At 42.0% G+C, this 26,083-nt stretch overlaps 1 protein-coding gene across 1 annotated transcript in view; it reads right to left on the bottom strand.

The window, feature by feature from the left end:
• Window positions 1–26,083, bottom strand: part of scfd2 (sec1 family domain containing 2) — a 140,049-nt gene that overhangs the window by 69,387 nt on the left and 44,579 nt on the right. The window contains exon 5 of the mRNA XM_061028996.1: window positions 6,741–7,041. Coding sequence (XP_060884979.1) covers window positions 6,741–7,041 — 301 coding nt within the window. The remainder of the gene's footprint in view (window positions 1–6,740; window positions 7,042–26,083) is intronic.

Below are 26,083 nucleotides of genomic sequence, written 5' to 3'. Positions count from 1 at the left end.
AGGCTCAAATAAACATGATGAAGATAAATGTTCATATCTTGGATTAATACACAACTTTCTATTGTATTTATTGATCATTAATGCTAACAAGTCAGTGGCTGAATGTCAAAGTTAGTTGCAATAAGATGAAATGGGTTATCAAAAATCTTTTTTCAGTTTCTCCGATCTCAACAACTGAATACCCGTCGTTAAAAATAAATAAATCAATTGGTTAAAACACTTAGGTAGCAACTGAGACCGGCAACTTCATCATAGCGTACAGCGGTAGGGAGCTTTTCTTGTCCGCCAGGTGGGCGATTCCATAAGCCTGTGATGTCAACTGAAAGCTATACATTTGCCAGAAGAATTTCAGGTTTGAAGAAGTTAAAAGATTTTGACAGAAAGTCAGATGTTTGTAGCATTTTCTCTCTTTCTTTTTTTTTAATACCAAAACTGTGTCATCAACCCTCGGGTCCAAGTCTGAACTCTGGGAAGAAGAAAGTAGGAAGTTACTTGGATAAGAGAAAACAAGAGACCCAGTATGAAGACTCCACCACGGTGGGTGGGTGGGTGTGAGTCTGGGGGTCTGATGGTGGCTGTGTGTGTGTGTGTGTGTGTGTGTGTGTGTGTGTGTGTGTGTGTGTGGCCCCCGCCTGTGAACCCGCCTGTCTGGAGGAGCTGACGAGCCTGCGTTCATTAAAGACTGAGCTCTGTGCCGTCAACTTATCTGATGAAGAGAGAGAACAACACCACCGGCTGCTTTGTTCACCCTGAGGTCCACAAGCTTCACCTCATATACATGTACAATATGTGTAAGTCTGTGTGTGGAAGAGAGAGAGAGAGAGAGAGAGAGAGAGAGAGAGAGAGAGAGAGAGAGAGAGAGTGTGTAACAGGGGAGGAAGTAAAGAAAGACCGCCAATTAAAAATAATTGGGACTAATTTCATAAACACAGTGCAACAGGGGAAATATATTTAATCAGGCGCGATCATTAGACTAACTTCTGCTCCACTTCCCCCCCTGAAACCAGCCGGGCGCTTCTGGGCCTCAGAGCGAGGAGGAGGAGGAGGAGGAGAGCGAGGAAGATGGAGAAAAGGAAATTAAAAAAACAAAGAAGAAAAGTTTGGAGTAGCAGGCAGACGGAGAGTTTGGTGGCCTGAGTTATGTGTGATCCCTTTCATGTCCCTCGACTGGCCCGCGCTGCACTGCCAACCCAAACAGCGGCATTGGGGAGGTCCGACTCTCAAACTGCTCCCCTCTTCCTCTTTGCCCCGTGCACGCCCGGCTGACAGGATGAAAAACAAACCCTGTGTGTGTGTGTGTGTGTGTGTGTGTGTGTGTGTGTGTGTGTGTGTGTGTGTGTGTGTGAGGCAGAGAGGACTTTCAAACCGCTGCAATTCCAGTTTAAATTCATGTCTTGCCAGTTCTTTTTGCGACCTTCTTCCCCTTTTTTCTGTCCCCGCTCGTAAATCACAATCATCATCACCATGTGAGGATGGGACTTCATATTCTCAGTATGTGGAGCTGCACACCCACACACTGACATGAGTGCACACACACACTGATCCATCACACTGACTGAGAAAGCCTGATGGTCCTAAAAGGCAAACAATTAGGAAACATTTGAGTTGGTCTTCTCTCCTTCTCAGCCCCACGAAGAAGAGAAGAAGTAACGAGAATAAAGACGAAGGAGGTTTGGTTTAGCACCGAGTGTGACAGGAAACAAATCCATAAAGGAGTCTGGGGAACGCTCATAATGGCCCTCTTACCAGCATCAATGTCTTTTTTCTGCCACAACTGAACCAGAGATTAACATTAACCGCTCGGAGCTATTTACAACCTGCACACATCACACAGCAGCCCTGTTCACCACAGACTGTCTGCCAAGCAGCCAATCAGACTCCAGCTTTTCAGGAGCGCAGTGCGTCCCTAATCCAATCACAGTGTTTGTTCTGTATTTGCAGTGTTGTCAGAGACCAATGGGGGCTCCTTCCACATGTGGTGTTGGCTGAGGAGCGTTTTGGTTTAAGAGCTCATTTCCCAGGCTGCAATAAGAGGAACCATTTTCCTGGAGAAATGCTGCTCGAGCCTTTAATCAAAGCCATACGCTGAGACAACAATGTAGACGTTTTACACTGGGCTCTGTAATATGGATTTTTCCTTCTTCATGAAGTGACATGCAGACCAAGCAAAACTTTTTGAGAACCCAAACTATAGTTGAAGGTTGTTTTGAGGAGTCTGTTTTGGCTGCTCTACTGTCCACACTCTGGTGCAAAGCTGCATGAAAAAAACACCACAGTGACATGTCATTTAAAGAGGTATGATATATTTTGGACGATTGACAACAAATCTCTCAAAAAGACCAAAACAAACATTTGACAGGTTAAAACCCTAGCCACACAGTTCTCCATTGTTGATAAAAAGCTACATGGAATATATTTTATCCAGCAATGCTTCACCACAGCGTGATACGTTCCATTATTGCCATAATATGGACAATATCGTTTACTAGGATTCTATGGAGGGATGTGCATTTTGAATACATTTAGAATAACAGATTATTGGTCAACTATCGTAAAATCCGGTGCGACCAATATACCTGTTCAAAATACTGAAACACGCGCCGTCATTACAGCGGGTGCAGCAGCCACTAAGTGCAGCCTGACGTGATTAAAAACCCATCCCCATTCATTGTGTATTGAAATCTGACTGCACGCTGTGCTGGGAAAGACGGCGACACAGACCAGGCTGGCTGCGTGACTTTTTCCACATCTTTTCTCCCTCACGAGGTCATAATCATGCATTTACAGAAAACAGTGGTATATTGTTCAGTAAATAAAACTTGTGGAGTGCTCTTTAGATTGAAAGAGTCATATGTTAAAGTTAAAGAGTGACCAGCGGAGTCGGGCTCACCAGCTAGGAGTCTGTTCCTCTGATTCACAACTTTCCCTGCAGGCTGAGAGCACAACTACAGTACTGTAGCTAGTAGGAGTGCAAACCCCCGAACGTGAAAACAGTCGGAACTCAAAGAACGACACAGCTGCACAGAAACTGAACACAATATAAATCGTAACGCAGGAAGACAGTTTAAACTTTTTTTTCTCTTTAAGAGACCTTCAAAACAGGGTGCGTCTTATATACCGGTGTGACTTATATTCCGGATTTTACGGTATGTGAAATTTTTGCTGACCTGTGCCCACCTCTGGTTGTCTGTCTATGTTGCCTTTACCTAAGTCCTAACTTGTTCTCTGTTGTACATCTCTTAATTAAATAATATGTTACAAGAGGACAAATAAGCTCTCTATGCTATCAAGCTGAATCCAGGCCAGTTCACAAGCTTGTTCCCTCAGCTCAGTTAATGGAGAGTCAGTGTAACTGTTTTATCAGAAGACTTAAATGTACTGTCGTCTGCTGTCTTACACCTGTCTTACACCTGTCTTACACCTGTCTGCAAACTATAGAACTGTTTGAACTCAGACAGAGCATCTCAAATGAGCAACAATTCTAATGGAATAAAATGACTTCCAATGAAACATTGCTGCCCTACCTTCTTTTAAATCTAGGTTTTTATCTGCTACATTTTTTAAAAATGAAATGTCAGCCTGAAAGATTATGCAACAGTGAAAACCGTCACACCAACTTTCTGCTTATTGGGAAAAAAAACAAAACTTTTTTGCAACTCGATATGAAACTCAGGTCCAACATGGCTGACAGGAAACAAGGACCAGATAACAGATCTTCAGTGTACAGTAGTCTGAGGAGCACCATTTCCTGAAGATGCTCTTTAATTAAGTTCCCAGAAGGAGGTCGTTAGCGAGGTCGGGGTGTGCAGCATTAACTCGTCATGCGTCCTGTCCTTAAATCCCTTGTCCTTAGTTCTTTATTTCGAGCATTCTTGTGTGTGTGTGTAGTGTGTAGTGTGTGTATATTGTTCTTGTGTCTCCTGCACGCTCTTTGTGCACACACTGTAGCCAAGGGGAACAAAACAGAAGACTTTGTGAAAACATAGTTCTCATGGTGACCAGGTTTCATTCTGCGTCTGGTTTCCATTAGAATCCTTTAATTGGTGGAGAATGTCACAATCAATGTTTTTGCTCTGGATGCAGAGAGACGACCTCCCGCCTCACGTTACGCCAGCCAAGCTCCATCCACTGCCATAAAACACAGACACTGGTGCACGCACACAAACACACATTCAAATATAAAAAAGCAGGGTGCTGAATTCCTCCACTTGGGCAAGACCTGCGCACATGTGCACACACACGCACAACTTTTTTTCTGTTTAAAACACACCTGGCACATTCTGACAGGGTAATTTCCAATGAAGTGTTTATAACAGAGAAGCAGGTTTTTAACATGAGCCACATCTTGCAGCCTGCGCCTGCCAAGAGGCCCCTCAATCCAAACTGCACTTAGCCAAGTAGAACAGGAAGAGAGAGAGAGAGAGAGACGGAGAATGAAAAAAGAGCGAGGGATCAACAATCTTTATTAGTGCTTTACATCGACATACCAACCCCTCCATATAATATATGAGCCTGTGTGCGATATGAGATGAAAACCCGGACAGCAGTGTATTATTTCAGGGTGTGTGCGAAGGTAACAGAGCGGGCCAAAACTAAAAGTAGCTCTAATTATGAACTATGTGGCAGGGGAGGAGACGTGTGTGTGTGTACAGGCTCAAGGTTAAAGACGCTATTACTCTGGGAGGTACAGCTGGCTGTGGTGTGGAGGTAGACGCTTCATTCATCTTTGGAGGCCGGCCCTTGATCTGCTCCACCACACAGTTAACCAGCTCAGCCAAAACCTGCAAACACTCTGCTGCTGCACAGAAACCAAGGAAACCCCGGAGTAAACACACACTGGTGGGTATAAGTGGAGTTGGTAAAAAAGCACACACCTTCTGTACTCAGGGGGAAGTAAAGATACAACTCTTGTAAAAGCACGTTTTCCTGCAGAATAAATGTCGTCACAGTATCAAAGTATGATGTGTCCCTCTGGAGGACATTTCTACAAGCTGTTTGTGTGCAATGCTAACTGAAGCTCAACTCATATTAGATCATATTAAACTGAGATCAGACTTACTTTAAATCAAAGTACAAAAACTATTCATTTTGAAAATATTGTTACATCAACTTTGCTCCAATCTTGAAACACAACGACTATTGTTTGATGACAATGTATATCTGATGGCCAACTTCCAGTGAAGCCAACAGTAAGTGATAAACGACTTCCAGCCAAGACTATATTAACTGCATGTTGCATTGTTTACTGTCCAATAAGCAACTTGAGAAGTGACAGAATGAAAGTATGTTTAGATAAGAAGTGAAGTTATGTCTGCAAAATAAACTGTCATTTCTTGGTTCATTACATCCTTCAGAGGAGCGGTCATCAGTTTCTGGTGAGTCTCAGTTGGACGGTAAATAGTAAGTTACACAGAGGCTTCACTCTGGATTACTTCAGTAGTATGAACCTAAAAAATAAACAGATTTTCTTGTGATTTACTCACATAAACAGGTCGGAGGTTTGCTCAAATAACATCATGAAGCAGATTTGTAAAAACTAAATAGTTAAGCTTTGTCGGGTCTGTGCTCAAGAGGAGAAGAAAACAACTTTTAAAATGTTTGTCTGTTGGATGAAGATCTGATCAATGATTTCTGATGCTTTTCAGGCAGTCAGGTAATCTAAACGCTGATTGGCTTTCGAGGAGGTTGAAATCTTTGACAGATTGTTAGCTGCACTAGTGTGCAGGTATCTGTTTACAGAGACAAATAAATCTGTGGCATGTTATCGCAGATGGAAGCCGGGATGTCATTACGGTGGACTGCGATCAAACAGGTTATTGGTCGATACTCCTCCGACTACAAAAACATTACAAAAAGAAAGCAGAAAACTTCCAATACAAAGATCCAGCCCCCTGTCCTGCTCTGAAGTCATCGTTCATGTCGGCTGCTTCACTTTCATTCAGGTAGCTATAAGTCCATTTTTGAAATGTTATACCTGTAATTGATGATAGACCTAAAAAAATGCCTCATCCATTTAGGCTGAAATTGGTCTTGATATATGGGGAAGGCAGTGTGCAATACTGCAAATTTAAAATAAGAGACAACTCCCCTTTATGCATTAAAGCTAAAGTAATGACTCCTATTTTTAAATCCTAAACGTAGAATATTCAGATATTGGTGTTAATATGCAGGCTGTAACAGTCAAAGAAAAATACTCATGTAAAGTAGAGATGTACAAAAAACTTCAGTAGAGGACAGTTGGAAAGTATTTTCATCTTCTTTCAGTTCGATCTCTTCATATTAGTGAGATAAAACCACAAGAAGTAACTCTCATTGTCATGGAAGAGGAGCTGTAGACGTTCAAGTGAAAGGTCATTTCTGCCTCACGTTATTTTTCTCTAACACTTTTCCACAAGCTCAGACATTCCCACACTCCAATATTTGTGTAGCTGCTTGCCAAACTGACCAAAGATTGTGTGTGTGTGTCTGTGTGTGTGTGTGTTTGTGTGTGTGTGTAGATACAGGGTATGTGCGTATCAGACAGTGTGATATAGGGATTGAAAGAGAGAGATGGGGTGTGAAAACTTTGATAAGGATCCTCCCATTAACAGCGCTGGAGGCCGACAGAGGAAATAAACAATCATGTGTTCTCACTCTCCTGCTCTGATTTCTCTCTCTCTCTCTCTCTCTCTCAGACCGTCAGCATGTTTGGCACAACACAGCACACTCCTGGAAGTAATCATGAGATCACATTAACTCACCGGTGAGTTTCTGCAGCAGCGGGCTGAGCTGGCTCTCTCGGGTGATGACCAGGGTGAGCGCTCCTATCAGCTCCCTCTCCAGCTTCTCCAGCTCCTCCTCTTCCTCCTCGGCCTCCTGGTCTGCAGGCTGGGCCTCGTCAGCCAGGGAGTACAGGTAAACCAGCAGGAGGATCAGCTCATCGGGACCACATTCATCCTCCCCGGACCTCGACCCCGAGGACAAGCTGTCCTCTCCCCCTCGAGGCTTCATCAGGGGCAGCAGCTGCCTCAAGACAGCGGGGAAATCAGAGTCTCCCAGAGCCTGTGACAAACCACAAACGACATATGACAGGCCATCAAAAAACAGATTTGTAACCTTCTAGAGATATTCAAAGGTCGATTTTTCGTGAGTTATAACACAAAATGAGCACTGATGTGAAATTCATGGCGATAAAGGGAAGCTCCACAGATTATTAGTTTTCACCAGATTGCTCGAAATGTTTGGAAGTACTTTTTCCTTTTTTTAAACCCTCCAATATTCAAGCACATTATAACCTGAGGTAAACTCTTTCAGGGAAACTTTGACATTTTGGAATATCTGATGGTTTGCTCTCTTGCTTTACATAAAGTTAATCTATAATGTTGTTTGTGAAGTCTATAAAATTGTTGTTAAAGTTCTTATATATAGCTAGTAGTTGAACAATTAGAAGTGTCCCATCTCTTGATTTTTCACAGTAACATGACCTGTTGATTATGTCATAACCCGGCTCTTATATATAATTTAATAATTTATTATAAAACTAATTAAATTACTCAATAACAAGAATTTAATCAGTTGTGAACCTGTATTTGTGATACAAGTATTATGTGGTGAGTAAGGTGTTTAAAAGTGCTCTAACATAAATAACTAAAGAAACAAATATGCAAATGTTGGTGAGGCTGAGGGAGAGCCAGAGAGGCAGAGAGTCAGAGAGTAAATGAGGGAAACCAGCAGATCTTTGTAGACGAGAATGCAAAATCAGCCCAGGTGCTGATGAACCTCCAGTGACCACAGCAGCAAACCAAACACTCCCAGTGCCTGGTGACAGGGCCGTCACAATAAGTCTACATTCATATTAGCTGGCTGACGTAGAAAAAGTGTGAAAATTAAGAGCACTGAGAGAGTGAGCTCATCGTTCCATTAGCTAATTTCTTACAGCTCTGTGAGTGGTTGAGGGAACACTTTATTTTGCTTCATTCTCTTGCTGGATTTGCATCAACTGTTTGCTCTTTTTTTTTTCTTTATCACACACACATTCACACACATTGACAAATATAACATTCGGGGCGATGTTTGGGTGCAGTGACCTGTTTTTTTGTGAGCCTTGTCTGAGCAGTCCCCTCTCGATTGTTGCTCTGTAGCTGGACATGCTGTGGATCACTGGACCGTTTACTGAACAGAACACTGGCTGCCCTCACAACAAGGGTGAGCTCATAGGTCTATAAAACAAGGGTGTGGAGCTAATCCATCCAGTGGACATGAACAGTGAATGAAAAATAAGGGCTGAAAGTGAAAAACAGAGTCACAGAGTGCAAGGAGACAGTGGAAATAAAAGTTAGAGAAGATATTGCGAGAGGAACTGAGCTTCAGATGATACAATCTGTTGACAGAAGACGGCAGAGATACAAACGCTCCTGTGGATATGTTTCACTTTAATGAGGGATTCCTCCACAAAGAGCAAACAGGCTCTGAGAACGAGAGGCTCTGGACTCTGTGGTGGGCCCACTGGGGGGGGATCCTGTGTCTGACCCAGAAGAACTCTGCAACGAGCCAAAGACGCAAAAACAATCAGAGCCCGAGCTGGAGAAGCAAAGCCACAGAGAGACTGAGTGTCCCTCGTGGAGGAGCAGCTGAGGGGACTTTTCTTGGGAAGAGTTTGGTCCACATCTGTGACTCTGTTGATGATTGAGATTTTCTTTATCATAAATATCAAGTTTAAAAAAACAGTCAGTGCAAAAGATGATGTCTGCATCACTCACATTACCCCCCCCCGTCCATCTCCCTCTCTCTCTCTCCCTCTCTCTCTCTCTCACTGCCCTGTTCACTCCAGCAGGGCCTCCTCCCCGCCTCACCTCCCGGCCAACCACTCGGCCCTTGGGACCGTTCAAATACAATCTGAGCACATATTTTTCTCCTTAAACATTGTGAAATCAAATACCTCTCTGAGTCCCACTCATTCTGACTGCCAAACAATGTTCGGGGATCATTCCCTCGCTCGTTTTGGCTGGTGGACTTGTTGAGGAGAGAAAGGACATTGTGTTTTTTTTTTTTTGAAATTCAAACTGCTCAGCAGTTGCTTCTTTCATCTCTCACTTTAGAACCACTTATCACCTACATGCGTGTCTGTACATGTGCAGGAGGATCAACCAGGAAGCGAGCCACTGACAGCACATTACGTTTTCATTTTTGACCTGAGCAGGTTTAATCAGGGCGCCGCAACAAATGCAATATCTTATTACAAAGACAAAGCGCTGACGAGCCCTTTCTTCTTCCACACTTTAAAGTGTGTGTACTGAATGTTCAATTAATCCAGAATGACAACAAAAGTTAAGCCTGTCATTTTCCAGGTCAGCTTATGTGTTTGCTTTCAGTCTGTATGCACCACTACAGAGAAGCAGCTTACAGTACTTTATCTGTGCAATGACAATCAAGGCATCCTGATTCTGATTCAGTTTTGAGGGAGGAAAATGGTAGCTGCTCTGGTCATAAAATCAAATGTGACTTTCAAGCCAATGGGAATTGAGAGCCAGTTGGTTCAGGCTGAATATCTGCAAAATCAGCACTAGAAAGTTCCTGTGAAATTGTGGGTTGTATCAAATATGGGGGATGATCTAGTGACCAATCTTCCGGTTATTGAAAGGCAACAACTGAAAATTTCATAAGTTTATTTAGGCCACGTGTCAGATTCTAGTGTTTTTTTTTCCAAAGAACCAGCATCTTTATTCAGTTTCAATGAGGTGAGTGCTTTCACAGCAGCAGGCAGCCACAAAGCGCCTTGTGTCTTTTTTCTGAGCGCTCCGCCTTTTTTGTGGGACCGCTCAAATTTAGACAATTGGAGTCTAAAATCTTGCAACTTTTCAGAAAGGCGCTGTTGCAACACCTGCACTCCATATACGATATTTCCAGTTTTCTTTTGCCTCCTACAGACCATGTCTTGTACCCACATCCTCTTTGCTCCGTGTCTGATCGGGGAAAAAACAATTTCAAATATCAAACATGCATGGATGAACAACGGCCAGTGTCGTTCATACAGTGGTCATTGTCAACAAAATGTTGTCATAGAGACAGGATGGACGTGCAGTGCTTTTATTCTCAGTGCACAAATGCTTCAGCGCTTTTCTGCCTGGAAAAATATCAAGTTGGACACGGGCCTTACTTTATTTTTATTATGATCATCATAAGACCCCTCAGATTAGCTTAGCGACTGTTAGGGGGTAGCAAACCCCAGTTTGAATCTGTGGACTTGAAATCTTATCATTTATTTATAACTTCTTTACTTCATAGCTGTGAGCTTTAAGTACTATTGCATGCTGACATGTTTTAGTTTGTATAACACACACTTGCTCCATACTGCATGTGGACGACTTTTATACAAACTAGTTTAAAAAATAGGACAAGAAAATATAACATTGCATCTAAAATGAATCTTCTCTCCTGACCAAAAGTATCTCTGAGTGTTATAATTCCTGACATCACAAACCTCCCTTAATACCTCAAGACGTCTTGTTTGTCTGTTTAGGTTTCTGGTACTTAAGTACAAATTCTTTAATCTTTGCACCATAATATACCACCAATAAGCCAGAGTGCACGCTCTGCCCTGCATGTGTGTATGTTTTGACATGTGAGAGGAAGCATGCTCTGGAGCTGTGTCCCTTCAGAAGATCTATAAAAGCTGCTGTCAGCTGCAGGCCCCGGCGCCAGAGCAGGAAATGGAGCTCTTTGGTTCAGAACTGAGTGAAGCAGCGCTGGCACTCGAGCTCGCTGGAAAGGTACAGAGCTCAGTACACCTCTGGGAACAGAGCGGAGCAGAAAACAGCAAGATTTCCACGCCATTCAGAACAACACAATCCCTGTATTTCACAAAGATATAATGTGTCTTATTATATTTGATTTATGTGACCTTTTCAGTGGCTTACTTTGAGAAAAGGCCTCAGTGTTGAGGTAACTATTTGTGTCATCTGGAGCATGAACTGTTTAGGTTGTGAAAGTTTCTGATACTTTTTGTATCCAGGTGTTTTAAAACAGCACATTCTCTGTTTTTTTTGTTGTTGATCAATAGTACAGAAAAATACAGAAGCATTCAACAAATCTCCATTCATATATTCACCAAAAGCTGCTGCAAATGAAACCGAGAGCAATGTTGGTTTGTTATATTTTACAGGTCGGCAAATACTGACATTTCTCAAGTCCATCTGGTGTTAAAGTAGCATTTATGTCTCTTGGACACAGAGAGCAGAGGAGTTAAATCTGTCTGAATTGGTTTCAGTTCAGAAAACATATTTGTTCTATTTAGACTGTGTGCAGCTGTTTACTTGCAGTTTTGGGGAATTAGAAACAAGAAATGACCCAGTATTGGAGGCCTAGGATTTCTATTTTTGATGCTGTCATATCGAATCATCAATATTTTTGGATTTATAACTGGAATTGTATCAGGTAAAAATTCTAGTATGGGATAACCCTACGGTACAACACTATTTAGTCTGCAGTAAGAAAATATCAGCAATGAGCGAAGTAAAAGCAAAAGAAACAGCAGCAACTTTAGAGGTAGTGGAGTCTTTGCATGTGCCAGAATGAATGATAAAAATGCAAAAGAGTCAAAGTTGATCTATTGTGCTGATCCCCAGAGATCTTCAGAGAAATAATAGTGCAATAGTTCCCCGATATGAAACCAAGAATTTCAAGAGACGGCTTCAAGCCTCTACCTAAACCCTTGAAACTTCTTACATAGTCTCTTTTCACCCAAAACTGGAGGGCGGCCCTCCCCTGGCAGCCCTGCAGCATTCTGCCAGCTGATACGAACTGTGCAAATCTATTCTATTGGTTTCATAGACTGAAAGGTGAAAATGGGGATAATATGGAATCTTTTAATGAAAATACTTAGTTCATATAGATACTATCATTTGACTTAAACCAGACTTACTCAGCATAACTTTGTAATCACATCATTCACCAATCTCTTTGTTAGTTTTCCAAAAGACTATTTCAAAATCCATGAGGCGTTTAAGGACCTCTGTGCAGATTCAGGGGTCTGAACTACAGAATGACTGCCGTAATAACAGGAAGCAAAGCCTATTATTACACATCATTACTAAATGCAGCGGCCCTGCTGCCACACTCTAATGTGACTATTACACACGATTATAGAATAACAAAGACATCGCTCTGTCTAAACAATGTCCATTTTTAGAGTTTGCAATTACTCAAATAAAGCCATTACTTTAATAACTGGAGATCGTGACACAATATTTCCCAAAGAAAACCTGACGCAGGATAAAATTCTGAACATAACAGGTCTTTGTTGTCTGAATACTCACAGCTGATGGGCTGAGGCCCTAAATTTGCCGCTGGATTATTGGTTTACGACCAAAGCGTCACCGGCTTTTCGCTCGTTCTTATGGACCTATCATAAGCTCTCTCTCACAGGCTCTGCTTTGAATCTGTAGGCCAATGATTGACAGATCACTGTTTGGCAATCCTGGGGTCCATAAAGGCTCTATCTCGCCCAATCACAGAGCCCGGGCCAAACTCCGCCCCTGCCCGGCTCGGCCTGAACAGGAAACCAGCTCCAGATGCAAACCCTGGAGGAAGGTGAGTGTTTCAGATGCATCGCAGCGAGTTAACCAGAACCAGGCCTCGCTCGCTCGCTTGCTGCCTGCACAATGAGCCTTTTTCTGGGCCTGAGGGGGCTGGGGGGAGGGGCGGGGATTTGGAGGTGGGGGTCCTTAAGGGAGCCTGAACAAAGTTGGCTATAGGTCAGTTGCTCCAGTCAACATCAGACCTGGACAGGAGTCACCTTACATGGATGTCAGACGTTTCATCATCTCCATGGCAATAAGAAAAAAAAAAAAACTCTTTTGCATTCTCATGGAGACACACACATGTGCTTCATTAGCAAACGTGTAATCACATCCAATTTGCATTCACAAATAACGACACGCAAAGCTGGAAGGGAAACAAGCAAACTAGTAAAAAACCCAGATACATAAATCTTAAATGTTAGAAGACTGTGACTAAACTCTGAATTATGTACAGCAAGCTTACTTTTGATTTGTAGAGCAGCTGGAAACAAACACGTCTGTCTTCAGGCACAGAGAGAGAAACAGGACTTTAAACGAGTAAACAACAACAACACTCACACAGATATTTAGTAAAAGACTAGAGACATGCTCAGTGTGACCTGCAGCCGTGACAAACGATGAACCTGAGAACGGGTTCACCGGGACATTTCTGTTTATTAAAAGACGGAAATTCAGCTGAAGTTGAGCCGGAATGGAAGAATACAGTTTATCTCTGGCTTCATCTTTACAGCAGTTATTCTGTCATGTGCGAAAGGTGCGGAACGAGGGATCAAGTCTCTAACAGGAGGAGCGGAAATGTGACTCTAAACACAAAGTGAGAAAGTGTGCACACCAGATCAAACAGAGGAGGATTTTGAATTCATCATTTTTGAACACTCGCTTCAATTTTATCCCTTTACAGGATACAGTATATCCACATGTCTCGATCCCATCTTGTCAGCTGTGAACCTGCTCAAAATACTCATTCTGAGGCGTTAATACTGAGACTAAAAGATTTGATTTAAGTAGTTATCTGTCATCTTTAATATCCTCTGCTTTTTTCTTTTCTTTAACGTTTCAATGACACGAAACTTTCCTGCTGGTTTTACTCATGTTGGGATTTTTTCTGCAGTAGTATTTAAACTTATTTAAACTCTGTTGTAACATCATAAAATATAATTTTCATTCACAGCTACAGAGTTTGCACTTCCAGAGCTGGAATAAAATGATCTGCATGTGAATGAGGGGTACAAAGGAAGAGAACATGCATGTTAGCTATTTTTTGGACGAGCTTGTTACTATTATTATGATCACTCTAACTGTTACTGCAAAGCCAAAGATTGTACACAGGCTGCCTCACTTGAAAAGCATTCAACTAGTAAAACAGGGCGGGTCTTTATAGTGACGCAATCACAGAAAACAACTTAACTTGTCACTTAGTTTCATCAATGATCAAATATGAAGCTCGAAAAAAAAGAGAACTGTTGTTTTCAGCATTTAAAGATGATGAATTAGTTTTAAATGATTAAAAATGTAGGAGAATAAATAAATGTGTTAGTCACAGGCAGGTGTTGGATGAAGAGAAGTTCCTAAACTCCTCTGAAAGACCTGCTGTTTGGTGGAAAATACCTTCAGTGCAGGTTTTTTGCGCAGAACCAGATCATCAAACTATGTGTCAGCTCAGATTAATTAGTTCTTTTCTGCATTATTGACACTGAATCCTGTTTAAAAGTGTCATAACCTCCATTAATAGGTTTTCTGCAGTTTTTCAGCATGAAACTGAAAATGTTCGAAATTTTCTTTGAGTGAGAGTAGCTGCAAAATGATTATTATTATTTTTTTTAATTGTTAGAATGTGCTTGATATCACAACTAGTAACACCAGGCACCTTAAATAATAATAATAAAAAGGATTAAAGACGTCTGTCTCTACTCTTTTCTTCAGAAAAAAACATGAATCAGACAATCTGATGATTAATCAAAACACCTTACTGCAAAAGAAAACAGCACATGGTTGACTCTACCATGAATCTGTTAATACTCATTAAAATGTGGAATGTACTGAGCACACTTTACAGCACATACACTTCTCTGTGGTTCAGTCATCAGACTCCTGCATGTTGTCTTAGAGAAAAGATGCAGAAAGACACTTGTAAAAGAACATGTGATTGATTGGTTCATTAATTGTTTGATTGATTAATTGGACGGAGCTGTAAAGCGAGAGATGGAATGATGGACAGCACAGAGGATGGGAAAGCTCTTAAAAGTAAGGTGACCCTCGCCCTGGCTCCATCAGCCTGATTCTTGTGTGTTTGTGGGAGCTCAGAGACATAAATCTGGTGTTTTAAATGAGGCCTGAGTTACCACACAGGGTGTGAGTGGGGTCTGTTTTGTCTCTGCCCAGCCAAGCAGCCTGCGAGCAGATCTACACACAGGACTGTCAGAGAGGAATCAATGCAGTCCTACACACACACACACACACACACACACAGAGAGAGAAACAGACACTCACACACACACACACACACAGAGAAACAGACACACACACACACACACACACAGAGAGAAACAGACACACACACACACACACACACACACACACACACACAGACACAGACACAGACACACACACACACACACACACACACACACACACACACACACACACACACACACACACACACACACACACACAGAGAGAAACAGACACACACAGACACAGACACACAGACACACAGACACACACAGACACACACACACACACACACACACACAAACACACACAGAGAGAAACAGACACACACAGACACAGACACACACACAGACACAGACACAGACACAGACACACACACACACACACACACACACACACACACACACACACACACACACACACACACACACACACACACACACACACACACACACACACACAGAGAGAGAAACAGACACACACAGACACAGACACACACACAGACACAGACACAGACACAGACACACAGACACACAGACACACAGACACACACACACACACACACACACACACACACACACACACACACACACACACAAACACACACAGAGAGAAACAGACACACACAGACACAGACACAGACACACACACAGACACAGACACACAGACACACAGACACACAGACACACACACACACACACACACACACACACACACACCTCTGAAGGTCGACTCGTGGAGGAGGGATGGATGGGCAGCTGTCTCTTTTGTCAATACAAGTTAAACCTCTCTGCAGCTTCTCCATCAGTCCTTCTCCTCTTCACCTTTTATCCTCCACATCTCAAACTTCCAAAGCTCTTCATTAACGTGTCTTTTATTGATATGACTGTTATTGAACTAAACACAAAAAAGAGTTGATGTTTGATCCTTTTCAACTTTGCCTGGAATCACTTTTTTCCCCCACTTTGTTGCAATGCTTTGATTGAGCTTTAACATTGAGGAACGGCCAAGAAGGAAATTAAGACCCAAAATAACACGATGTCACCTAAAAGTGAGCCAGAGGAGAATACTTTCATAGTGATTTTATAATGTGATGTGATGTTTTCTCTTAGAAGAGATACTATGTTCCTGTTGATGGTAACATTAACTGATGTCTGTAAAGGTTGTTATTATGTATTCAAATATAAGGTGGTGATTTTGTGTTTGCTCAGAGTGAAGGGAGAATTAATAGGTTTTATTAAGAAAAAGAGTTATGATCTAATGAGATCCTCTGCTGCTATCTGCTCTATGGGTGACTAACTATTATTATTTTGAAAACTGTTCGTCTTTTTACATTCTTTTAAATTGAAATTGGTGGTATGATTAGTGTTTAGTCTCAGATTGATTATAGACTTTATAGGCATTAAATGTTGCTTTGGTCATTGTATTTCTGAACATCTCGTAGTTTAAGAGTCCTTTAAACGCTCTCTCCTGCTTTATTCTCTCTCCTCTGCTCTCGTCTGTCAAAGGGCGGCTCGACTCGGAGCTGCAGGGCTGTAATTTAGACGAGACGTGGGACCCAATCACAGACACAAACACACGGTCCCCGCACGCCGCCCTGACACCGCCTCAAAGCCACACGCTGGTCACTGCGGCTGGACTCTGTCTGCCCACCACAAGACACCCAGTCTGCCTCTCAGACTCTGGGCTGGATAGGTCCTTTACCCCATAATTGTATGGAGGGGGGGGGGGGGGGGGGGGAGAGAGGGGTGTTTAGACACATAAGGGTATTAATGAGGTTTTATTTTGTCCACACACTCTGAAACAGATCATGGTGTAACTCTGTAGCCACAAACCCCAGGGCCATGTTAAACCTCCCGCACTTTTCTCACACTGAACCTCTACACATCCATGACTACACAAACACACATACACACACACACACGTCCCCCATAACACAGCCAAGGACAGTACATTACATCCACTAACTAATTGACTCAGGAGGCTCCAGCAGGGAGAAAAACATCCTGAGGTAATCAGACAGTTTCTAGACCAAACAGAACAAACAACCACAGATTACTTTCAATGAGATTCAAAGAAAAAAAACAAAAAAAACCTCTGCTTCGATTTTTCTTTTTTTGTAGTTTCATTTTCAGTCAACAGAAGCGTTACATGAAAACATTATTCTCTTTTTCTCTTGCACTTTTGTTTTTTTGGGGAAAATGTTGTGCGTAAGATAAAAGTGAAACATCTGATTCTAGTTTGAGGCTTACACATAAAGAGGAGGAGCAGAGGAGGGGGGGGGAGGGGGGGTGAGCAAGTCGAAGCAGAATTAATGAGGCCAGTTTCAAAATAAAAGTTGGTTTTGCAAATTATTGCAAATGCATTGTGCATCCTTTTCTGCTTTTTTTTCTGCTCTATGAACATGAGGGAAGTTGATTTAAGCTATGTTGGATGAGAAGTGAAGTATGTGAGAAGATGCTGTTCTTTATTTCAGTCTGAAGGGCTTGTGGAGACTTTTCAACATTAGGGGGCACTGTTGCACCACAATGAGACCGCATGAATGCTCTCGGTCTGCACAGATAAGAACCACGTCTGCCTGTTCTCTTTCCCTCCAAAAACTCCATCCCTCCTCCACTCCGCCTTGGAGGACTCTTCAAACGACAGGAAATGGAACCTGAAGTTGAAACGTTGGGTATTTTTAAACTATTAGCAGGATGTTTGGGTGGATCTCTTGAGTTGTGCATTTGTGAATTCTGCATCATGCTCTCTGTCTGTGTCGTCATTTCTAAAAAAAAACTTTGCAGGGCATCATGCAGAGGTCGGTCATAGTGTCTGCTGAGAAGTTTGAATAAAACATGGGATTCATCATTAATAAGCAAAGAGCTGTGTCACTGACTGCTGCTCTGTGATGTGAGTCATTATTCTGCTCTCTAAATAGAGGAGGAACATGTACTGTGTGTGTGTGACATATATGGAGAGGCGGGGCTTCTTTCTGAGGTCACAGAGGTAAATGTATTTAGGGGGTAAATAAAGAAAGATGTAATGTGCACGTCTGCTTTGGAGGCAGCACAGGGAGGTTTGTGTATTCAGATGTGTGAGTGTTTGTGTGTGTTTTGTGTGTAAATACATCATAACCTGGACTGGACCTGAACGCATCTCCATCACACGCTCTGACAAACACGCCTCCACACGGCTGCTCTCCACTAAACATTTAGATAATGCTCATTACAGACATGCAAAATATGGAAAACAACTTATCTCCTTTGATTATCTCTGCTAACACACAGACGTACACACACCTGGGCGGATGTAGAGATGAATTATACTCACAATAAAACAAGTACCGGAGTTTTATAACTCATCAACATTTTATAAACAACCCCACATATAAAATATTCTGGAGGATAAACAATGAAACAGATAAGACAGAGAGAGGGGAACTCAGTTTGGGTTGACGGGAAGGAAAAGTAGAGTATGATGTTATCGTGCAGTGACTGGTGTGTGTACGTGTTAAAGTGTGTGTGTGTGTGTGTGTGTGTGTGTGTGTTGGGTCACATAACCAAGACTACCATTGTAATAGTCACACTGATTCTGTATTCACCACTCAATTAGTGTGATTATTTACTGTCAGAGTGAGGGCTAACATGAGAGGTTTCTATGGGATACAGCAGGCTCTTTGACACACACACACACACACACACACACACACACACACACACACACACACACACACACACACACACACACACACACACACACACACACACACACACACACACACACACACACACACACACACACACACACACACACACACACACACACACACACACACACACACACACACACACACACACACACACACACACACACACACACAGAAATAAAAGCATTATTGGGTAAAGGCTGCGTGATAAACAGTCACAGGCTCCTGTTTTTTTGTTTTTTACTGGAAACTCTTTAACACACAAAAAAAGAGAGACAGAAAACAGAGTTGGGAAATAGAAGCCACAGCGAGGGGTAGCTGTGGCTGGGAGAGGAAACTTGAATAATGTAATGTCAGAGAAGGTTTTGTTTAAAACACCATCCTAAAGTTATTTGGAAAACTTAGATTCTACAGCTGCACATCTATTCTCCATCTATTACTTCAGTCCCATCACTTAGGACAAAATGGTTGTCTGGTCATGATTCCACATTTTTATACTCCAATATGATTCTAAATTTAGTAAAATTCAAAACCATCAGTACAAAAAAAGAACCCCTAGGCACCCAGTAAGGACTGGTTTATTGATTTTAATCACCATAATTTACACAATCTCCTGTACACTGTCTAAATTGAACAAATCATTGCAATGTTTGGGATCAAAATAAGAAATTTAGACAGTGCTCTCTATTTTGCTCAGAGGAAAAGTAAAAGTAAATACTGTATTTATACAGTGACCGGTGTCTGCGTATCGGAGCAGTGAGCTGTGAAGAAAACACTCTTTCTGTGAGTAATCTAAAACCTGAGACAAGGTGGCATTCTGCACACACAGCACGCCTCTGTCACACATACAAGCTGACGTGCAAACACTCACACAGGTTGTATGGAAGCACGCTGATCCAGGACCCCGTCTGACAGGAGCACACAAACTCACACATAAACACACACATACACACACAGAAACATGCGCAGACATACAGGCAACAGAAGGTGTGTGTGTGTGTGTGTGTGTGTGTGTGTGTGTGTGTGTGTGTGTGTGTGAGCTTGTGTTTACTGAAGTGTCACAGGAGGGCGGGACACAACACACACACGCTGAAGTGAAAGAGAGCACAGACATGCAGAGATGTGTGTGCAGACTACATGTCTGCTCTCTAACACCCGTCGGCCTCCAGCATGAATCCATCTGTTAGAACACTTCCAGTTTCAGGAGGGTTTTAACAGCATCTCATTCATTTCAGTGTCGACCCACATTTTATTAAAAAAGGGTCAAAAAGTAAAAGTTTACACCGACTAAGAACGTGTCAGTGACCAGATGTAGCTGTTCAAAAATAAGTTCCTTTTTCTTGTATCAGCGTACAAGAGTTTTCAGCTGCAAGAGGCAGTTTATCAAAGATTTCCAAAAACACTGACTTTAACTACATATAAAAGTAGTGGACGAGTAAGTCTACAGCGAACAGGCTGAGTGACAAGAGACAAGAGTCACCAACATACAAACCTGGCCCCCCTTCAGCCCTGCAGGATGGCTCTTATCTTCATCATTTTGCGTTATCAATCCACTGCAGTTGCTCGTTTGCTGCATCAGTCAGTGTTTCAAGTCACTTTATACTTATTTTTAGCTCCACCATTAAAATGGATGAAGGATCTCAGTCAGCTTGCATGAACGTTAGGTCACACCTCAGCTAGCAGATATCAGAGCACCAACGTGAAGTGTATTAAAACAGCAGTTTTATTACAGGTTACTCTAGGTTTCACAGACTGACAACATGAAAGGAGAAAATGAGGATAATATGGGATCTTTGAATGCTGCTGCAAACTAATAAAGTGCAGACTGAGACTACATGAAGGACCTGACCTGATGTTCTGTTCCTGCTGGAGTAACACCCCCCCCCCCCCCCCCCCCCCCCAAACACCTCATTCCTAAGCCGATCTCCAAAACCTTTACAATTAGCTTTTTCTGAAGTCTGTTAGAATTCTATTATTTTCATTTGATGTACAGTTGAGGTCAAATCTGATGATTTTTATGATTGCTAGTTCTTGATGTTTCTCCAATTTTAAACTTGTGATTGTATTTCTTGAACTTTTAATTGACAAAGATGTGTAATGACTCCGGCTCTTCTGGACTTGTTAATTAAATCGTCACATTGTTTAAAGGGCAGCACTTGTAAAAGGCGGTAGACGTTGTAAAGGACGGGGCAGAGGGAGCTTTGTGGTCAGAATGGAGAAAGACCATGTGATTAGTGCTCGGCTGATTTCTCTTTATGAATGTGTGTGTGCGGAAACAAAACTGGCACACTGACTGAAACAGAACAATACAAACAACATCAGCCAGGCTTCCTGCTACACAAACATTCCCAGAGCTTTAAGCCCACAGCTCAGCTCTCTCTCTCTCACTCTCTCTCTCCAAATCACACAGATCCTTAAACTCCTCTGACAAGTTAAAAATCCCCCCAAGACTATCATAACTTTGCAACGTCATAACTCATATCTCTGACAAGATCAAAAATGCAAGAACTCACGAGAAAGATAACACAAATCCATTTAAAATAACGGCTCCACTGAGGTTTCGCAAGATGGTCTTGTATGACTGTAGGCTGAGAAACTGTTGGGAGAGCGTGTGGAGGATATGGATGGATTGCAAAACCAAAGCCAAGGTGGAATTAAATCAATTTCTCTGCCCCCTCCCATCCAGGTTCACTTCATCTCTCCTGAGTCTAATGGACCGATTTCACTTCCAAAAATTCCTCCCCTCAAATATCTCCAGGATGTTTCATAATGTTTAAACATCCATCCTGGTTTTATATATGTTAGGTCTGAAAGACTTAAGGGTACAAACAGTTTTGGAATTGCTTGAAAAATGTTTGAACAGCCACAACAAGGGCTGCAATGTTATTTCAAAGAGCAAATGCACCCAATAACAAAATGTGTTGTTTAGAACAATCTGCGCCTGTCAGTGACAAAAACAAAATGTTTTAGTGAGTCCATTTCCATCAGGTCTTTTGCACTTAAAATTCACACTGGAGTCCTTTCAGCAGGGGCGTGTCCAGGGGGTCGTTCAGGTGTGGCATTGGCCACCTCAGAAATATGATTGGCCACCCCAGGTGCCACCCTAAAAAGCCTAAACTGTGATTGGCTACTTATCCTGTCAGAGGCGGGACTAATGTGAAAACAATTATTAGGATTTTTTTGCAGAGGCTGATTGTAGATTTCTCTACATATAAAATATTTTCATTTCTTTGTACTTTGCACATCTTTTTTACAAGACGGGTTCATAGGAAAGTAATGCACTCTGTCTTACTGCAATGAACTAACGTGCAATGTGTCAGGACCAAAACATTGTGCAGGAGTTTGCATATACATTTTAATGTAACTTAAAGTGTGACTTTGAACATAAATCTGCTTTTCAAATCATTGAAAAAAACAAGCTAATGTTGCCATTATCTTGTGTTTTAAAGTAGATTTTATTGGGGATGTTAGAAAGGGTAAATAATTGATATTTATTTGTGTCTGTTTGTGTGCACATCACACTTCAGACCACCCCTGTGTCCTGGTTGATGGCTGAAACACTGTGCACCCTTTCATCCATTTAGACCACAAATTATGTAAAACAAATAAAATAAAATTAAATAAGTATCAACTTCAACAACATAAAGTATCAGCATGAGGAAGTTTCCAACACTTTCTGTGTGTTATGATCATTTCCAGATTTGAGGAGGTTAGTTGTTATATATTTTCAATCAGCAGGGGGTTTCTTCCTCAGCTGTTTCTAATATGATGATCCCTCTGTCACCTTTGGGGTCCACATCCCAGGTGTATCTTGTATAATACGAGGACAGCTTCATTGACAGTCCCTGGCCTGTTTGGCACACCGATGTTTGACTGACCTCTCTGATAAATAACATGTCGATGTGCGGGTAGTAAATCCTCGGACGCCCCTCACCCCAGTGAAAATGTCTCTCTTCCTCATGGTCTCCCATCGTGTCCGTCCTTCCTGAACAGATGGTAAACACATCACTGATGCCTGTCTCTCTGTTTGTCGTCCTGTGATGCAGCGCAGACACTCGCTGCTGAACGACGACTAAACACACATCAAACTGACAGACACTTGCTGCTGCTGCTGAAAACAACACACAGACCGTGAGAGTCACACAGTCACCGTCAGACTGACGCTTTAATGCTCAAGTATCCACACAAACACTAACATTAGCTGTTTAGCTTTTTCCTACTACTACTATATAAACAAGTCTGTGGTATTTTTAAAGATTAACTGTCAAAGGGGACATTTCTTTCTGCATCCCCTCATTATGTTTTTGATTCTTTTGTAAAATTATGAATGCTGGACGTTTACTTTCATTATTTATTTCATATGTTACCAACGAATCATCGGACCTTTAGTTCAGCAAAAACAGTAAATATATCTGCCACAGCGTTCAAACAGAGAGTAGGGTATACTGTAGGGTTTACACACTTGAAAAAAAACTATCTGAACTCCTGATATTTGCAGGAGGAGCTGTATGTGTGAACGCAAACAGCCGGACTTTATCAGGAGTTGCTCCGGCCAGCCGCCAAGTATTTTTTTCTGCAGAAAGTCAGAGTTAGCTGAGGTGAGAACGAGCAGGATATAATCAGGAGAATTCACCTCCACCGACTGGAAGGGGGTGGTCCTGCGATCGTTGCACCAGCAGAGGCTGTTTGCACGATACTGCTATGATTTTTGTGCAGGTAATTAAACGCCTGCATTTTGTTTTTGGTTCTCCAGTATGTTTTTCTTCCCTCTTGTGTTCATATTGTGATTCTGTTAAACGTCACACAGCACTGTTATAAAGGCAAATGTTCTAATTATAGCGTCGTACAGTAGAGTCTGTTGCTCTGTCTGCCACTTCTGCATACCCGTCGCGCCCAACTGTTTGTCCCGCTGTGAAAAAGTCAAAACTCTTCTGTGTAACTTGCTAAACTTCAAACAAGTTGTTTGAAATGTTTACACCCGCACTGGCATTAAAGTTAGAGGACAAAGTTTTGCAAAACAACTTTCTCCATAATTTAATGCAGTGAAACATCACCACGCACTACAGCCTGCACAAATGACCGCAGCGCTGAGTCAGCACCTTTCTGACACAGTCCCAACACAAACTGAATATGAAGAGCTGTAGAGAAGTAAGATTTATTGCAGGGATTCAGCGTTGCACAGTATTATATTTAGGCTGGTCTACCTAGATGAAAAACTTTGTGAATTTGTGTTTGTTTTCATCAGTCATTCATTACATTATTTGATCTTTTTTCTAGCAAAAGTTCTGAAAAAAGAAACATTAAAGTTTGAGCTGACTGCAGGCTGCTGTGATGCAAGCTTGCAAAAAAATCTAGCGTGGACCATGCAGTTGAACCTCTGTATTGTTGTGCTTCAGGCAGGATGTGGAGAAGTGGTTACTGCAGTGTGAGCGAGGACATCTGAACTTGTGATCCTCACATCCAGATGTGCAGAGCGTGCTCAATGTGTCACTGATTCAGTTCTTTATTCCCCCTACAGTAAACCTCTATTAACCACAAAACGCAGATAAAAATGAGATTAAAGCCTTGTGACAACACAATCCTGAGCCACACACAAACATGACCACCTATAAAGTGAGCACACACTCATCAACTATAATTTATTACACCTCTAAAACTCTGGATACAAAAAGGATGGAAGAGGCCGTAAATGTTTGCACATCATGCCTGGAGTCATGAGAGGAGAAGAATAGAAACTGTGCTGTGATGTTGTGACATAAAGAATCATCAGAGAAGAAGAAAAAAAAAAACAGACAACTTATGAGGTGGGGGTTTGTGGGCCACATGGCGAGTGTATGAGAAACCAGCCCCGTCCTTCAGCCCCTCCATCCCTCCCCCCCTCAGCTCGTAATCAGCGGTTCGCCGTCGTTTGCTCGTTTTGGGTTACTTTCATTCCTCTCGCCATGAAAACAGCAGCGGGGACAAAAACAGACCCACATGTGTCTCCAAGCACCACCGAGCTCCGAACAATAGAAGAAAAAGTGGGCCATGTGAGTCCGCTCCAAACACAGGAATCAGTGAGGTTTTCTCTCACATGTCTTTAAACGCAGTCTTCCTATTGGACAGTGCTGACGCCTGGAACAGCTTAGCTTTGGCTTTCAGCTGCTTCACAACACGACAGGCAGTGGAAAAAAAAAAAAACGTTTCAACTCGACTGTGCAGGCCGACCCCCGAAACAGACTGGTCACACAATAAGCCAACATGTTCAAGTTATTTCAACACATTCTATTTATTCTTGTCATGTGCAGCTAGTTGACAATGAAAAACACGTCTTTTGTGTGTGTGTGCTGGATCCAGCAAACATGTGGCCAATCAGGCTCCATTTGTCATAATTGCGCTGAACATATCCAGTTCTCTGGCAGATGTTCTGACGCATTTCTAACAAATACATTTACAAATATTTTGTGGATGCGTACGTGTTCACATCGGCCGCTCCGGTTTCAGCATTTTCAAAAGATGTTTCTACATGTGGCTGCAGACAAAGAGGGAATGTAACAGAGAACAAATGCTTTGTCTCTTTTTGAGTTTTTCTGATATCTGCACTTTACTCAAGTATTTATTATCTCCTACATTTCAACACACACCTATGGACTTCTTCTCCTTACGTCTCTGAATGAATTCTGTATCTTTAGTTTTTAATGCATGGAGTGAATTCATTTGTTTCTTTCATTTTGCTTACTTTGCTTACCCTTCCCATCATCAACTCTGATTACACTGCAAAATAACAGCACACAAACACAAAAAGGAAAAGGTGTAGAACATGACTCATCCAAATGATTTGCACATAAGGAGCAAAGTAAATGTTGGTCTTTTTAAAAAAATAAAAGTTTTTGTCATCAGCTGCTCTGGTTTCAGCCTCTTCTGGGATGTTTCCACATGTAGCTGCAGACAAAGAGGGGATGTAACAAAGTTCAAGTCTAAGAAGAGTTCTCAGAATTCAGTGTTTATTGTTGGGAAGACTTCTTACTTTTACTTCCTTCACCTAAACAAAATAAAATATCCTAACTGATCTTAACATTGTTATCAAGTTACTTTAACATCAATGAGTGAATCTGTAGAGGAAGGGAAGGGGGTGAGTGGTGTTGGGTGCTCTTAGAAAACAGAGGCAATAGTGATACAGACAAAAAAAGGGGGGGAAAGCAGGAACTCCAAGCAAGAAAACTGTAACAATGAGGAAGGAAATAGTTCAAAGGCCTTTATTATAACGGTTAAATCATTAAAAAGGCTGTGACTAATTACCCCGATGGCTGAACACTTCAGAGAATGTTACAATGCCAGGGACTCTTTATTGTGCAACAGAGGGCATTGAACACATCCAACCTTTGGACAGAGGGGGCAACAGAATCCA

This window comes from Labrus mixtus, chromosome 3 (genome assembly GCF_963584025.1).
Source record: "Labrus mixtus chromosome 3, fLabMix1.1, whole genome shotgun sequence".
Classification (NCBI taxonomy): Eukaryota; Metazoa; Chordata; class Actinopteri; order Labriformes; family Labridae; genus Labrus; species Labrus mixtus.
Note: the sequence above shows the minus strand (reverse complement) of the source record. Positions and strands in the feature narration are given on the sequence as shown.